Source organism: Salvia splendens, chromosome 7 (assembly GCF_004379255.2).
Source record: "Salvia splendens isolate huo1 chromosome 7, SspV2, whole genome shotgun sequence".
Lineage (NCBI taxonomy): Eukaryota > Viridiplantae > Streptophyta > Magnoliopsida > Lamiales > Lamiaceae > Salvia > Salvia splendens.
The window spans coordinates 21,748,556-21,764,974 of NC_056038.1; the positions used below are offsets into that span (position 1 = coordinate 21,748,556).

General features: G+C 37.9%; 1 protein-coding gene across 5 annotated transcripts; it reads left to right on the forward strand.

Moving 5' to 3' along the window:
- The first annotated feature begins 12,093 nt into the window (after positions 1 to 12,093).
- Positions 12,094 to 16,249, forward strand: LOC121741676 (protein TRIGALACTOSYLDIACYLGLYCEROL 3, chloroplastic-like). 5 transcript variants are annotated; one of them, XM_042134549.1, is made up of 10 exons: positions 12,094 to 12,418; positions 12,567 to 12,677; positions 13,020 to 13,115; positions 13,259 to 13,336; positions 13,421 to 13,482; positions 13,583 to 13,658; positions 15,049 to 15,156; positions 15,417 to 15,592; positions 15,670 to 15,754; positions 16,019 to 16,249. In XM_042134549.1, exons 1-10 carry the CDS (start codon positions 12,248 to 12,250, stop codon positions 16,055 to 16,057), a joined length of 1,002 nt encoding a protein of 333 aa, XP_041990483.1. In that variant the 5' UTR covers positions 12,094 to 12,247; the 3' UTR covers positions 16,058 to 16,249. The 5 variants fall into 5 exon arrangements, with proteins under 5 accessions (XP_041990483.1, XP_041990482.1, XP_041990486.1 ...); XM_042134548.1 differs by having other exon boundaries at positions 15,670 to 16,249; XM_042134552.1 differs by having other exon boundaries at positions 12,277 to 12,418; positions 12,567 to 12,663; positions 13,025 to 13,115; positions 15,670 to 16,249.
- Positions 16,250 to 16,419: the final 170 nt, after the last annotated feature.

Below are 16,419 nucleotides of genomic sequence, written 5' to 3' on the forward strand. Positions count from 1 at the left end.
CTTTGAATGCCATCGGTGATACTGGTACGGAAAACAGTTGCCTTGTAAACGAGGGATCCTTCTTCAGCATTTCTTTTAATGGAGCGGCTTGGTCAGGTGGTTTCTCGACCCTTCTTGGCTGAGTAATCTCTCTTGCCTCAGCTGGTTGTGACGGCTAGCAAAACTCCATAATTGCTCTTCCAATGGCTTGGTCATCCATTGCTTCAGCCATTGTCGTATCATACCATTCTGCTGCCTCTCTCTTCAGCTGTTCGCCTTTAGCGGAACCAGACGGTGGCTCTTTGAGGGATTCCCTTTTTGGATACTCCTTTTTTCGAGGGCTGATAGCGTTTACTGTTTGTTTGCTCTCTGTCCTGTGGCTCTCTTGCGGCTGCATTAATGCCGACTGTAAGTCGCTCTCCTTTAAACTCTAGATTAATTGTCCCATGGCGGACGTCAATGACTGTGTTAGCGGTGGATAGGAAAGGTCTCCCCAAAAGGATTCCAATAGACTCCTCCGCTCCTGGTTCCATCATTTTTATAACAAAGAAGTCAGCGGGATACATGAATTTGTTCACCTTGAGGATTTCATCTTCCAGAACTCCCTCGGGGTAGATGCAGGACCCGTCTGCTAGCTGTATTTCCATATTGGTTTGGACGAGCTTAGCATTCTCCAACTTCTTGTATATAGAATACGGCATAATATTGATAGAAGCTCCTAGGTCGCACATTGTGTGCTTCATTTGAACGTTTCTGATAGAAATTAGGAGCGTAAATACTCATGGGTCAGTTCTCTTTGAGGGAAGATCATCAGGTTGGATCTCACCGGTTACTTCCTCTGCTTCGACCCTTCTTCTCTTTTCAGCACCATGTTCATATATATTAGACTCTTCTTTCGCTGTGACTTGATCAGGGGCGCTGGATTCAAGGCTTTTACTAAGACTTGCCCTGGATGCTGGAAAACTTGCAGTTGAGCTCTGATAAACTCCTTCTGATTTCAGAGAGACTGTGTTAACATTCTCTCGCCCTGCTGGAGGTTGCACTGTAGCCGGAATCTTTCCATCATTACCTCTCAGCTTGCCTAGTGACATGGCGACCTAAGATAACTGCTTTGTAAGCATTTCTAATACGGCTCTCTGTTCTGGGCTTCCTGTATTTCCCGCATAGCATCATGAGGCTGATGTGGAACCATCATACCCCCTGGAACATCATTTCTTCATTTTGCTGCCTGTTATTTCTCTGATTAAATCGGCCTCCTCCATTGCCTTGCTGGTAGAAACCGGAAGATCCATATTGCTCTAGTTGGTTCTGGGACAGATGGTTTTGTTGATTTCCTTGGTAGTACTGTAGGTTCCCTTGGGATTGTTGGGTTCCTCTGTGGTACTGCGGGACATAACTCACCATTTGATTACTTGGTTGCCTACCTTGGTTGCCATACTGAGTAGCTTGGTGTTGGTACCCCATTCTCCTTCTTGTTGTCGGGTTGACCAGTTAGGTTGTCCTCCACTTGACCAGTTCCCTTGAGGTCCACTTGGCCATCCTGCCTGACCTCCCTGCATTCTATTTCCTCTTGTGTTTGGTCTATCCAAGATTCGGGCTGGCCAGTTGGACTGCCCATCGAAGGGTTGTATTTGTTGAGGTGCGGTTAGTTGTGGCTGGCTTTGATTCTGATCAGTCCATCTGAAGTTGGGGTGGTCCCTCCACGGAGCATCTCTCTGCATCCCCTGGATCCAGTTGCCATTTGTGTTCCAGTGGCCTACTGCGTTCACTTGCTCTACCTCAGGGGGAAATTCACAGTAATAGTAATGATGTTCTTCTGGAGGTGGCGGCTGCAGTACGTACTGTGTCTCCTTTGGTGCAGGTGGTGGCGGTGGTCTCGTTTTTTCTACTGCTTCCAGCTGTTTCTTCTCCATCTGCTCGAATCGAGCCTCCAGCTTTTCATCGTTACGCGCCTCTGCTGCGTGCACTGCTCCTATCCTGTACTGCCCTCGAGAGGTTTCATACGACCGCTTAGCCTCAATCAGCCTCTCCAAAATATTCTTAGCTTGGCTAAAAAGGAGAAATCCCCTTGTGCTGCGAGGTTGAGGTCGTTTTTGCTATCCACCGTGAGTCCGCCATAGAAAATCGAGTAGATTTCCTTTTCTCCCAATTTGTGGTTAGGGCATGCTTGAAGCAGCCCTTGGAACCTATCCTAGTACTGGACGAGGGGCTCGTCGTATTCATGTCTGGCTTCTGTAATTTCCCTTTTTAGGGCACTTGTTTTTAATGTTGGAAATAAACGATCGAGGAATATCATGCGAAACTCAGCCCACGTTCTGATGGATCCTTCCGGCAGCCTTGACAGCCAGACACCCGCGTCCCCCTTCAAGACAAAAGGAATAGCTTTGAGTCTGTAATCTTCGGATGTGGACCCAGCTGGCACGGGCTGAATATCACAGTACCGGCAAAATTTGTCCAGAAAAGCATACGGACATTCCTTCGAAAGGCTATAGAAGTGGGACAAGACGGCCAGTACTCCTGATTTGATCGCAACGGTCCGCATCCCAGGAGTAGCGGTGATGGCATGCGTGGGCTCTCTCTCATCATGAGCATGTAGAGAACCGATCCCCGAGTCGTCGATGACAACAGCCATCTCTGCTTCCGTTCATTCTGGTGGTGGTGGTTGTGTTTTCTGCTTGGTGGCTGCTGCTGCTTCTAATGCGGCTCTGCGACGAGTGATGACAATGCCACTGAGTGTTAGTTCTTATGTATATCAAGGGATGATTCCAGTAATCGCCTTGGTGGTACCTTCTCATCAACAGCAAAAACAAAAAATGAGAAACAAAATTATATACACATACGCACTACGCACAAACATAAAGTAACACCATGCTTCCCCGGCAACGGCGCCATTTTGGAGGGACTAGGAAAGAGATCGAAAATACGAATAGAATGCGGATCAAGTTATATGGAGTGATAACCGAACCGATTGGATCAGTTAGCAAATGTCGTTGCCACTTAATCAATGCACTCTAGCCCTCGCCCTTTCCGCCTTGCCAAAGTAATTTATAACTCCCAATTTTGCACAACTTTAACAGTAAAGCGGCAAATTCGGGGTCGATCCCACAGGGAAGTTGGTGTGTCGAGTGTGTGAGTAGTGAACAGGGGGGTTGGCTGCTGCCACGCTTTAATTTGGGAGTTTTAACTACTGTTTTAATCTAGACATAATTTAAACTAGCTAGCTTGATCAACGGAATTCTAACTACTGGGTCAAGTGATTTGCAGGAAACAACAGAAAAGTAAATGCGCGGATTTAAAGCGAAAATAACTTGATTAAACTAAAAACTGATTACAGCGTGAAATTAAAATAAGCTAACACTTGAAGTCTAAGAAAGCGGTAAACTGAGAAGAATCTCAGCGGGAAACTTAAGTCACGCTAACAGAAATGAGTATTCTGCAGCGCTCCCTTTGGTCGCCCTTCTAACTAAGCTATCTAACTAAGCTAGAGAATTAAACTAAACTAAGCTAGAGAGCTGGACTACGATAGATAACTATGCTAAACTAAACTAGGCTGAAAGTAAAGTGTCTCCTCTTTTCTTGTGGTGGCACACCCTCTATTTATAAGCTCTATTCGGCCTCCAGTTGGATAACGATCTTGTCAGGGAATATTCACTCATTCTGAGAATGAGCGACTCATTGATTGCTACGTGTTGTTCTTCTAGAATGTCGACGCTTTTTGGTAACAAATTCATGACTCAGCTTCGTCCTTGCGTCTCATATTCCAGCACGCGTCCCCTTCTAGAAGGTCGTCCTTGATAACAGAATGGTGCGCTGTATCTAGCTCATTTCCTCACGGGCTCTTCTTCCAGAAGCCAGTGGTCCCCTCCTAACTGCTTGATCGCTCTCCTTGATCAACTCCCCCGATTCTGGGCCTTTTATCGCCTTTGTACTTGCTTGATCAGGTCGGCCTTAAAGCCTTGGTCAAGTGGTAATTCTGCACATTTAACACTTGTTTTGCGCGATAAACCGATCAAGTAGCATGTATTTCACCCATAAACCGATGCATGAAATAGGCCATATCACTTTCCTTGCTCTTGATAGCCTCTGTATAGCTGGAAGGTTCAGCATATCCAATAACTTTGGCCACACATAAAGCAAAAAAACTCATCTCATAGTTACTGAACCTCGTAGGCCTTCTGATTTCCCTTCTAACTCTATCTCTAGCCAGCTTGTATCCACTATCAATCTGTGTCGTTGGCTCTGATCCATTAGCATCAGGATCAGAACTGCCTGACTCAGCAGCTCCACCTCCATCTGAGGTTCCAGTTCCATCAAGAATTGGAACCATGCCAGTAGCTCCACCTTCATTAGAAATTTCCATACCACTCTCTATCTATCCAGAATCTGCAACTCTCTGTCCAGGATCTGTAGGGACATTAGCATTAAGGAAAGGCATGTTTCCCTCATCAAATATCAGATCCATGTTTATGATGATCTTTTGACTTCCCTTTTCCGTACACCAGAGCCTATACCCCTTCACCCCATGCCGATAACCCACCATTACACATTTTAGGCCATGGGGTAGAGCTTGCCTTGCTTGCAGTGAGCATAGGCTCTGCAGCCAAAAGTCCTCAGGGTTTTGTAATTATTGTCCCTTCCATACCATCTAGTGTTTGGTATTTCATTCCCTATTGCTGATGAAGGTGAGTTATTGATCAAGATTGCTGCTGTAGACACTGCCTCTCCCCAGAAGCTCTTAAGTAGGCCAGAAGATAACAGCATACATCTGACCTTCTCCAGGAGACTTCTATTCATTCTCTCAGCCACCCCATTTTGTTGAGGGTTGGTTGGGACTGTTCTGTGTCTACTAATCCCATTATTTTTGCAGAAACTCTCAAATTCACTGGATAGGAACTCAAGGCCATTGTCAGTCCGCAGATATTTCAATGTTTTACCAGTCTTGAGCTTCATTTCTTGGCTCCATTCCTTGAATTTCTCAAAAGCTTGTGACTTATCTTTTAGCATGAATACTCTTACTTTTCTTGAATAATCATCAATGATAGATAAGAAGTACTTTCCTCCACCTAAAGTCAGAGGCGTGGCAGGCCCCCACAAGTCTGCATGAGCATAATCCAATATCTGCATGGATGAATGTGTGCCTACTTCATAAGGTAACTTCTTGCTTTTTCCATACACACAATGCTCACATACATTTGGCCTTGAAGGATCATCGATCTGAATCAACCCTTTCCTGATCAGCTCCTTCAAGCCAGTCTCACCAATGTGTCCAAGTCTCTTATGCCATCTTTCAAAACCAGCCTTTTCTGCTATGTTCAAAGATCCAACTATGGTCTCAGCTTCCAGATAGTATAGGTTGTTCTTTCTCTTAGCCTTCATCACATTAACACCATCTTTTGAAACAACCATTTGCCCCTTCTCAGAAATTATTTTGAACCCTTTTGATTCCAGAACACCAACAGATATAAGATTTCTCTTTATGCTTGGAATGTACCTTACTTGAGTGATGATTTTGACTGCACCATTACTGCTCTTGAGCCTAATGTCTCCAATTCCCTCAACTCTACAGATATGATCATTACCAAGCATCACTGACCCGGTTGCTTCAATGAAATTCTCAAACCAATCTCTGCAAGAGCTGATGTGGAAACTACACCCGGAGTCCATGATCCAAGCTCTCTCAATCTCCCTTCCTATGATGTTCATAACCTGGGCCGGTTCTTCCTCCAGAGCTAAATCAACCTGGTTCTGAGCCAATTCATTCTGCTTCTTCTTCCAAGAAAAACAATCCTTTTTAGATGCCCGAGTTTCTTGCAATAATGGCAGCTTCTTGTTTCTTTCCCTCCCCCATCACGTTGTTTTTGTTGTTGAGGAGGCTTAAAGAAACCCGACCCTTTCTTCTTCTTTCCCTTGAAGCCTTTTACATTCAGAGCCTAACTGCTGCTGCTTCATTTGACGCAGAAGAGTTCTTCTCCAGCTCCTTTGAACGAAGAGCACATTGAGCTTCCTCATAAGTAATCCCAGATTCCGCATTTTGGCCAAAAAGCATTGCATCTTTAAGATGCTGATAGGATTTAGGCAAAGCATTTAGTAGAAGGATGGTCTTATCCTCATTCTTCATCGGGCCATCAACATTCTCCAAATCATCAAGATTCTTGCTAAAATCATCTATTTGCTCTGCAAAAGATCGATCCTCAAGAATTTTATACGAGAATAGGCGCTGCTTCATGTACAGGCGGTTGGCAAGAGACTTGGTCATACACAGGTTCTCGAGCTTCATCCATACCCCAAGCGTCGTGGTCTCCTTCGCAACCTCGCGCAACACCTTGTTAGTGAGGTTGAGAACAATTGCGCTATTTGCTTTCTTGGCAATCTCAGCCTTCTTCTTCACATTCTTCTCATCGAGATCTTCCTTCTCCTTCCCTTTCGGATCAACCGGTGCAATGGCTTCATCAAGCCCTTGCTAGATTATCAGAGCTCTCATTTTGATCTGCCACAGACCAAAATCGTTCTTCCCCGAGAACTTCTCTGCTTCGAATCTTGTCGTCGCCATCGATAACCAATCCGATCTGAAATGTTCCCACAGACGGCGCCACTTGTTATAAACGGCTACCGATTGAACACACACGAACACCGAAGACAAAGACACAAATCTTTACGTGGTTCGATCTTTCGATCTACGTCCACGGGCGAGGAAGAAGATGGCTTTATTGATGATGATTTGAAGATTACCAGAACTATGAACAACTCTAAAACACCACACTTACTTCTAATCTCACTTTTTCTCCAAAGCTAATCAAGCAAGTGAAAACAAGAATTTGTTCATGTTAGTTACTTCACACTCTCTCTGCGCATGCATCTCCAATCCCTTTTTTATACATGGAGGATGCACGCTTTCTCCAACGGCGAGCGGTCCCAGCTGCAACAGCCTTCTCAACCGATTTAACCGTTGCATTCAAATCACGGCCGTCGATCTTGATGATCATTGATGAGCGGCCCAGATGATGTGTGGTTACTTTTATCACATACATATGATTCAAAAACACACACATTTTATTGACATTATACATTGCACTTGAGCATTATCTGTGCAACATATTCCATTAAACCAAAACTGCTTGCAAATTCAAAAACATATTTAAACAACACAATTTTTTCGGTATTATAGCATTATACACATTAAACTTAAGGCATTATGCATATCCTCTTGGCACATAAAAAACAATGTAATGAAGAGAATTAAACTGTAGGTCATTATAGAAACATGCAAATTACATTTTCGTCCAATTTTTTTGTTAGAACATATGCAATTGAGATTTCCTTAGAATTCTGACAATAGTATTACTTTTAATTTGATACTATATGGTATGTGAAAATGATCTTACACGGTTACATAGAGAAACAAAGAGAAGAAGACGAAAATGATCAAAGAAGATGACGTACTCACGGAGACAGAAATAGAGAGAGCGAGAGAGTGGAATGATGTTAAATTGGAGCTAACATTGTAAGGTGAGGGTAGATATAGAGCAAGTATATACATGGTGATCGAATCAGTTCAATCGGGGTGGCTAGATACAAGCCTCGGGTATTAGGTTGGGGCTTTAAATTTGAGCCCCAAATAAAATGATAGAAACCGCAAATATATTACACCCTCGTTCTAGGGAAGATGACCCATTCCTTGAACGTCACAAGATTTTATGTAGTTTTATTTTGTGTTAACTAGAGAGAATAAAGTAAGAGAAATAGGTAAAACCTGAAGATAAATGTGTTTCTATTTTTAATATTGAATCATCTTTGTTGAGACAAATCCAAAAGGAAAGTGATTCAGAACAAAGGAGTACTAATAATCAAACCAAACATAATAATTTAATATTTATGAAACAAATCATATTCTATATTCCTTTTAATTAAGCCAAACTCATAATTATAAAAATTTAGAATCATATTATTTTCATATAGTAGCAAGCTCAGCTCATTATGGGTTGAAATTTTATAGTAGCAAACTCATAATGTTAATTAATTATAGGTTCAATTTATCATTTAAAAAGATAGGAGGCATGCACACAGTTCAAAAACCGTCGGTTCCGGCTCGGAACCAGCAGTTCACTGTTCAAAAAAATCATGAACCTGAACCGGCCCGCCAAGGGTTTAGGCGGTTCCGGTTTAAAAAACCGCCGGTTCGGGCGACGGTTCAAAACCGCCGGTTCCGGGCCGGTTCGGCGGTTCATTTTTTTTTTGCATTTTCTTCTTTATTTATCTATGGAATATGCGTAAATAAAATTCAAAAAATCACAAAGAAAATTGCTTTATTGATATAAATTTAAACGAGGCTACAAGTTACAACAATTACAAATCACAAAAAATTTGAAGTCTTAAACAATAAATTTAAATATTTGTTGCTTCTTTAATCGTCTATTTTTATCATTATTATACAAGTTATATTAATTGTTGATTTTTGCACTTTTTATTCAATACATTGAGAAAAATGAGTAACATACCTACATTTAAATCCAATTATTTGAACATATCCACATTCTATAAATATACAAATTATGAGCAACATACCACATTCAAATTTAATTAAACTATTCTAGTTAATGCTATTATTAACTATAAATTTGTCTTAGAAAATAAATTATGACAAAAATAAATATAAAAATAGTAAATAATAAAATGTAAAAAATAAAGAAAGTTTTGTCTTCTACATTGGAAAAAGATTAATGAATGATCTAAATATATAGTTATAAAAGAAAATACTTCAACATATTTTGTCCTACATCAAAAGTGAAACATAAAATATTCAAGGATGTCTTTATAAAAGAAAAACAACCAAGAATGGTTTTGTTAGAATCCAGGCCCAACAAATAAATATAGGATATTATGAAATTTTTGTATTTATTTTTTGTGAAAATTAATTTTTAAATATAAAAATTAATTTTTATAAATAATAAATAAAAAATTTTTTATTTGAACCGCCAGTTCGAACTGTTGAACCGACGGTTCTGGTTTCTGAAAATCGTGAACCCGAACCGAACCGTCTGAACCGTCGAACCGCCGCCGCCGGTTCCGGGTTATGAACCGGCGGTTCCAAACTGACGGTTAACCGCCGGTTCAGTTTGGTTTGTGCATGCCTAGGAATGGTAATAGGAATTGGAATAGGATTAAAGAAATATAATCGTAAATTTATATTTATTAATTAAATAGTACTCATTCATTTCTTAAAATTTTAAAATTTTATTAAAGAAGTTTTTTTCGTTATATTGAGTTGAGATTCATTCTTTACTAAGAGCATCCCCAGCGCTGCCTTAGCTAAGAGCAGTGCTCTTCTGATAGGCGGGACACGCATCAGCCTATGAGTGGGTGGTGACGCTCAATCACCCCCCTGCTTTAATCGGGCGTCATTTTAATTCCTTAAAATATTTTTTTAAATTCGTAAAAAATAAGAAAAAATCCAAAAAAAATACATTTTTTCACTTCCCAAAAATAGATCCATTATGACTTTTTTTCAAATTTTTTTGTTTTTTTTTATATTTTTAATCTTTAATTCATCCAAAGATCTATAATACCCTCATTTATCATCCATTTTTTACATCAAACTATCTCTCACTCATACTTCTCTCATATTTCTTCATACAGTTTACTAAATGGATTATACTTCTCTTATATTTCTTCATACAATTCACTAAATGAACATATAATTAATATGTAATTTTTAAGATTTTAATTATTTACTTTTTTTTATTTTTAGGAACTTGTAATAGTATTTAGGATTTTTTGAATCATTTAGTATCATAAAAATATTTTTAGTAATTGAATATAAAATAAATAAAAGTATGCCTTAGCTAAGAGCACCATTGGGGTATTGATATGTTCGGATTTTGCATTATTTTAAGGTCATTTTTTGGTCCATTTTGAGTGTCAAAATTGCATTGCATGTCCATTAATTACATGTTTATCTATTTTGGTATTTTGTCGTGTTTTGTGAGAAATGTGTAAAATAGAGTCTAAAAAGATAGCCAAAAGTCGAAGATGGAAATCTGGAGTATTCGAGCCGTTCAACGGTCCGCTGCAACTCGGCCAGCGACCGTTGGCCGCCAACGACCGCTGAACAGGTGGCCCGCTTCGGAAAAGTTGAGCTGAAAAGAGGAACACGCTCAACGATCATTGGGTTATGCGCAGCGACCTCTCCGGGAGATCCAGTAGCTACGGGATGATTGCCAGCGACCGCTGAAACAAGTGCAGCGACCGCTGATAAAGAGACAGAAGCTACGGAATAATTTACAGCGACCGCTGAACAAAGTGCAGCACCCCCCGCTGGAAAACGTGGCGCACAGAATTGACCTACTTTCTCTCCAAGATTTATCATACTATGGTGAATATTTACCATATTAAGGAGCACGAAATTAAAGGCTATAAATACCCCCTCAACCTTCATCAATAAGAGATCTTTTGCTGCATAATTTTCAGAGATAATATTTGAGAGTCATTTTACTGTTCATCAAGATCAAAGGCGTTTGAAGAAGGATTCAAGAGAAGATTAAGGCTACAAGATTCAACCTTTGAGTTCTATCATTATAGTTCTTATGTTTTCAATGTTTTTCTTACAAACTATGTTTTTAGCTTATTCAATTATGTGTAACTAAATTCATAGAATTCGATGTGTTATTGACTTTGGTTATACAATTCCTATTTATTTATTATCCGTTTTGTTCATTACTTCGCTTCTATTCTATGTGTTGGATAATTGCTTCACGTTTGAGTGACACATTTTGTGATGATCTATTGACTTGCAACGTAATCGTGAGAAGAGGTTTGCGAGTTAGAAGAGCTTAGTTGACGTTACAATTAGCTTCCCTTAAAACAACACTGTTAATTGAGAGCGAGAACATTATGAGTCTTATGAGCTTTTAGGAGTTACTAATCTAGGATTGATGCCCCTAGTTTCTGTAATCCACTTTGTGTCGCATGGACAATATACTTGTAACTCGTTCTAGTGAAGTATGAGTTGTGCTAGGGTGTTGTACTTGTATAACCATAACTGTGAAAGCACATCCGTGGAATTCCCTTGTCTCCTCTCTGTGTTTTTATCTGTAATCGTTATTTGCTCTTCTTTTTACATCTTTTGTTTTCAAAAACCAATATTGCCTATTTTTTCTAAATGGTAGAAGAAGCTTAGTAGAAGGTAGTCAGTCTGTGATAGTTTTCCCTATGTTCGATATCCGTTACTAACCATTAGCTATACTATATATACTTTGTATACTTGCAGGTTTATTTAGTGCTAATAAAAAGTGCATCAAGTATCGTGTCTTAGCTAAGAGCAGGAAATATAAAATGAATAAAAATGCGACCAGATCACAACCGTGCTCTTAGCTAAGGGCACGGTTGAGGATGCTCTAATAATACTTCAATCATTATTAAATTTTATCTATCTTACTTACAAATTATGCATTTAACCCGTGCATTTTTTAAAATTCATACTTTACAAATTGTTCATTAACTGATTAAACTCACCTTTTTAAAAATTCATAGTTATACTAGTACTACTTCCGTCCACAAAAAATAGACTAATTTTACTATTTTAGAGTTTCTACTAAAATTATGCCATTTATAAATATGAAAAGTTTTAATTAAATACTAACCATACACATCATACTACACTACACTAGCACCACTTTCATCACATTTTCCTTCATTCTCTCTTATTTTACCAATTGTACATTAAAACTTATGGCATCTATAATTTTGTCTATTTATTGTGGAGTATTTTTTTAGGGACATGAGAGTACGAAATATTTGACTTATTTATATTTTGATTTTAATAGTTTTATGGAGTAAAAGATAGCACTTTCTTCGTCCCCCAATAATTATCCATTTTTGTCATTTTTATCTGTCATTTATTAATTTTTCACTTTCATTTTTTTTACCATAAATGATAAGTAGGTCCTATATTCCACTAACTTATTCCCATTATATATTCTTCATTATTCCACAACTTTTTTAATTCAATTTCTTTTAAATTTCTTAAAATTCATTTTGGAATCAAAGTGGACAATTATTGGGGACCGAGGCATTAATTAATAAGTAAACTAATTTATAGTAGTAAATAACACATTCTATTCTACTCTACTCATTCCTGAAATTGGAATTTATCATTAAAAAATGAAAAAAAAATTAGTACTCCTATAGACGAAGATGGGCAGCGATCGCCACTCCTCCTCCGGCGGTAATCGTAAATTGGATTGCTGGATTTTCACATTTCATAAAATCAAGGATGGCCGCAGCTTCCATCTCTCACAACCCTCTCACCGCTTTCAATTCTGTCCGCCGCTCTAATCTATTCCCATCTTTCCCGCCGCTTTCCTCTTCTTCAATAAATAGAAGAAGAAGGGATTATTGTGCTTGCGTCGCTCCGCCTCAAAATTACCAGCCTGCAAACTTTAAGGTATGTTGATGGGAATTGAAGTGGATGTTTTGATACTATTTGGTTTTATTTCATTTTCCCTTTCAAGGTTTTGTTTGTTTGCTTCTCTGTTGTGATAGGTGATGAGAACATTTAGATGCTTTTTTCGGATTATACTCATTTTCTCCAGGGTGCTCACATCGACGGGGAGGATGAGGATGGGTCAGATGTGCTCATTGAATGCCGAGATGTCTACAAATCCTTTGGGGAAAAGCACATACTAAGAGGTGTGAGCTTTAAGGTGATTTTCTTGTTCATGCTTTGAATACTTAACTTAAAAATGCATACGTTGTCCTATGTATTTGTTGTTATTTTCAACTCACCAAAAGATAATGATTTTAGGAATAAAATGAATGTTTTCAAGTGGTGATTTGTAGGCCAGGAAGATGTTTAATGAATGGGTTGTTACATGAGATCATCACCATTGATAATTTGTGTTACTTGCTCGTTTTTCTAACTAACTATATTTTGTTAATGAACGTAAGAGTAACTTTAGTGAATAAGCTTGTGTTGCACAGGAACCAGCTAAATCATTCTCAGTTGATACCTCCTTAACATTGACAAACTTAAAATTCTTTTTTAGATTAGGCATGGAGAGGCTGTCGGAATTATTGGGCCATCTGGGACTGGAAAGTCAACCATCTTGAAGATTATGGCCGGGCTTCTTGCTCCAGACAAGGTAATCAGATTCTTCCAAGTTCGTTCCTTTCATTTGGTATTATGTTGTACTTAATACTGATATTATTATTATTATTGATAGAAGCTAATTTAGATTGGGATTGACTGTCTTCTTGTGGTCTCTCATTAATTATGAACAACTAGGGTGAGGTATTGATTCGCGGGAGAAGACGGCACGGGTTGATCAGTGATGAGGAACTATCTGGCCTAAGAATTGGCTTGGTGAGATAACATTGTTTGCACCTCCTCTATTATTTCAGTGATTCTAATCTAGACAGTTCTTGAATCTACTGCCCAATGTAACAGGTTTTTCAGAGTGCAGCACTTTTTGATTCTCTCACTGTTCGTGAAAATGTCGGGTTTCTGTTGTAAGATATTTGTCTTTATAATTAGTTTTTGTTTCATTGTTATCAACTGTATTTCATGTTTAAGTTATGTATTAAATTATTTTTTCAATTTCTGTGACAGATATGAAAATTCAACTATGCCAGCGGATAAAATTGCCGAACTCGGCACCGAGACTCTAGCTGCTGTGGGCCTAAAGGTATGTGGTTAATGATCACAATCACATCCACTTAGCTACTATCTAAGCATATCACACACCTAAATGTAGAATTAAGACCAAAACTCATCTATTAGATTAAAAAATGGAAGGTTGGGATTTCATAATAATTCGTTTCAATATACCTTCTTCTGCATGTGAGTAAAATTGTCCAAAATTATATGAACCGCGATATTAAAGTGTAGTTGTTGGATGTCATTGGGGCTATCAACAAATTAGAACATGTACTTCAACATAACATTAAATTTACTTTGGTACAACACAAGTATATAACCCCATGACATTTAAGGGTAGTTGTCAATTGTTATTGGCACCATCAATAAATTCGACATAATACACTTCAGCATAAAATTGAATTTACATCGTCATAATGTATAGCGTAGCATTCAATTAACTTAAGCATAACATTGAATTTAATTCAACATAATGCAAATACGCCGAGATACATATATGTTCCATTTTTTCATGAAAATTTGACAGTTTGTTCATGTGGACATATGCAATCAAATAATTTGGTAGAATCCCAATAAATTTACTTTTCGTTGGATACATGGTTGTGAAAAAATGATTTAAATCGATATAGTTGTATGGAATTTATAGTTTTGTGATATTTTAGAAGAGAGAAAGTGAGTTACGGTTGTCATTAAAAATTAAAGGCGTCATTACAAATTCGAAAGTTTACTTCATCATAACATTGAATGTACATCAGCATAACAATACATTTACTTCACCATAGCATAAATTGTAGGAATCATGTCATATCTTCTAGGAATCACGCTATTTCCACAAACGATTTTGCATTAATTGGCAAAATCAATCTTATCTGTTACAATTGGTTGCCAAGTGACGCTAATCACAACCGTCTGTTTTCCGAATCATAAGCCTGATATTTGGTTAGTTTTGTATAAACACATTCAGATTTTATTACAATCCTATAAATATATAATATACTAAGATCTTGTTTAGACCTCGTTAGCATTATTTGCTTTGTTTTATACATTTATTTAATTCTATTCTATTACCTCAAAATTTATTATTGATGTCATTAATTCTACAAATTACTTAAGAATCACTTGATTTGGTTATTTTCTTTGTAACTTCAAATAAATGAATAAAATAACAAATCGAGCTTTGATTTCCATATTATATGTAAAACCAATAAAATCTAGCGTGGACTAAATGAGATTAGTGCTTATGGATGATGCACACATAAATATGTAATGGTCAATCTGATGATACCTACTTAGGAGTAAGAATCTGACAGCAAAATTTCTCAGAAAATGTAACCCAGGTTAATTGTTTGTATGCCATACAGTGGAAGGACTTAGTCATTTCCTAAGGCAGGGGTAGTTTAAGTGAATTCTTTTTACAGGGAGTTGAAGATCGATTACCTTCTGAATTGTCTGGTGGGATGAAAAAGAGAGTTGCCCTTGCTCGTTCCATCATTTTTTATACAACAAAGCATGCGATTGAACCCGAGGTATTTTTTGTTCCCCTTTTCTTGTCTACCAAAGAAAATTCTGGTGCTCTGCTTACACATAAAGGTTAAGATTTTATATCTATTTTGGCTTGTATTTTTTGGTGTTTAAGGCATATGCAAGGTATTATCATGAAATACAATTTAATTTGCTTTATCCAAGTAAAAATATCATCAATTTCTTAGTCAACCATGGTGATTGGTGTATACGCCCTTACATTCTGGTATTTATATCTTACTGATATCACATGTTTTTTGAATAGGTGCTCCTATATGACGAGCCAACAGCTGGTCTGGATCCAATTGCATCAACTGTTGTTGAAGATCTCATTCGCTCGGTTCATATGAAAGGTGAGGATGCACTTGGGAAGCCTGGGAAGATTGCATCCTATGTGGTAGTCACTCATCAACATAGCACAATCAAAAGAGCTGTTGATAGGTAGTGGTTAATTTCTAGCCTTTTGAACACAACTTGAGGCTACTTCTTCTCATTCTAATACCAAATACCATATCCAGGCTGTTGTTTTTGTACGAAGGAAGGGCTGTTTGGCAAGGAACGACTCATGAATTCTCTTCCTCAACAAATCCAATTGTTCGACAGGTAAATGTCATTTCTTTCTATGTGCATATTTTCCTTGTGCTACTATCATGTGATTTTATCTGTGGGGATGCAATGAAAGAGTCAAATTTTTTCCAGTATGTTTAGGATCCAAAATGCAAATGAGTAATTATTATGAATCATGATCATCTGAGGTTTCCATATGAACTTTTTCTAGTGTTTAGAGTTGTTAATATTTATATTTTCCCTTCTCAAACTCTAATTTGTGGTTTAATAATGATTCTCATATATGAATTGTGGTTTCAGTTTGCATCTGGGAGCTTGGATGGGCCAATTAGGTATTAGGCATGTGATAGTGTTTATTTCTGGGGTATTATGTTTCTCATTTTATTTTGTAATTTCAGCATGTTATTTTACTTTGTATGCTGGGTGTAGCATCCAATCCCATTTTAAAATATTTTGATGCTATTTTTAATGTTCTGTTAACACGTGAGGAATAATAATAGCATCGATTGCATAGTGTGTTATAGAATCTAATCATGGTTTTTCAAGATTGTTTTTTGCACTATACCAAATCGAATTTGATTTGACTCTCAGTTGAAAATGGACAAGATAAAACAATTAACATAGCAAAACAAGACAAAATTTATGTAGTTAATAAGTAAACACAAGGTAATCAATCTTTTCCGGATTTAGATCTTCGAGAA

Bases quoted from the DNA above. Each gene is read 5' to 3' on its own strand.
- LOC121741676 (XM_042134548.1), top strand. From the start codon at position 12,248: ATGGCCGCAGCTTCCATCTCTCACAACCCTCTCACCGCTTTCAATTCT. The intron at 12,419-12,566 runs GTATGTTGATGG...CATTTTCTCCAG, and splicing joins ACCAGCCTGCAAACTTTAAG to GGTGCTCACATCGACGGGGA. The intron at 13,659-15,048 runs GTATGTGGTTAA...TTCTTTTTACAG, and splicing joins TAGCTGCTGTGGGCCTAAAG to GGAGTTGAAGATCGATTACC.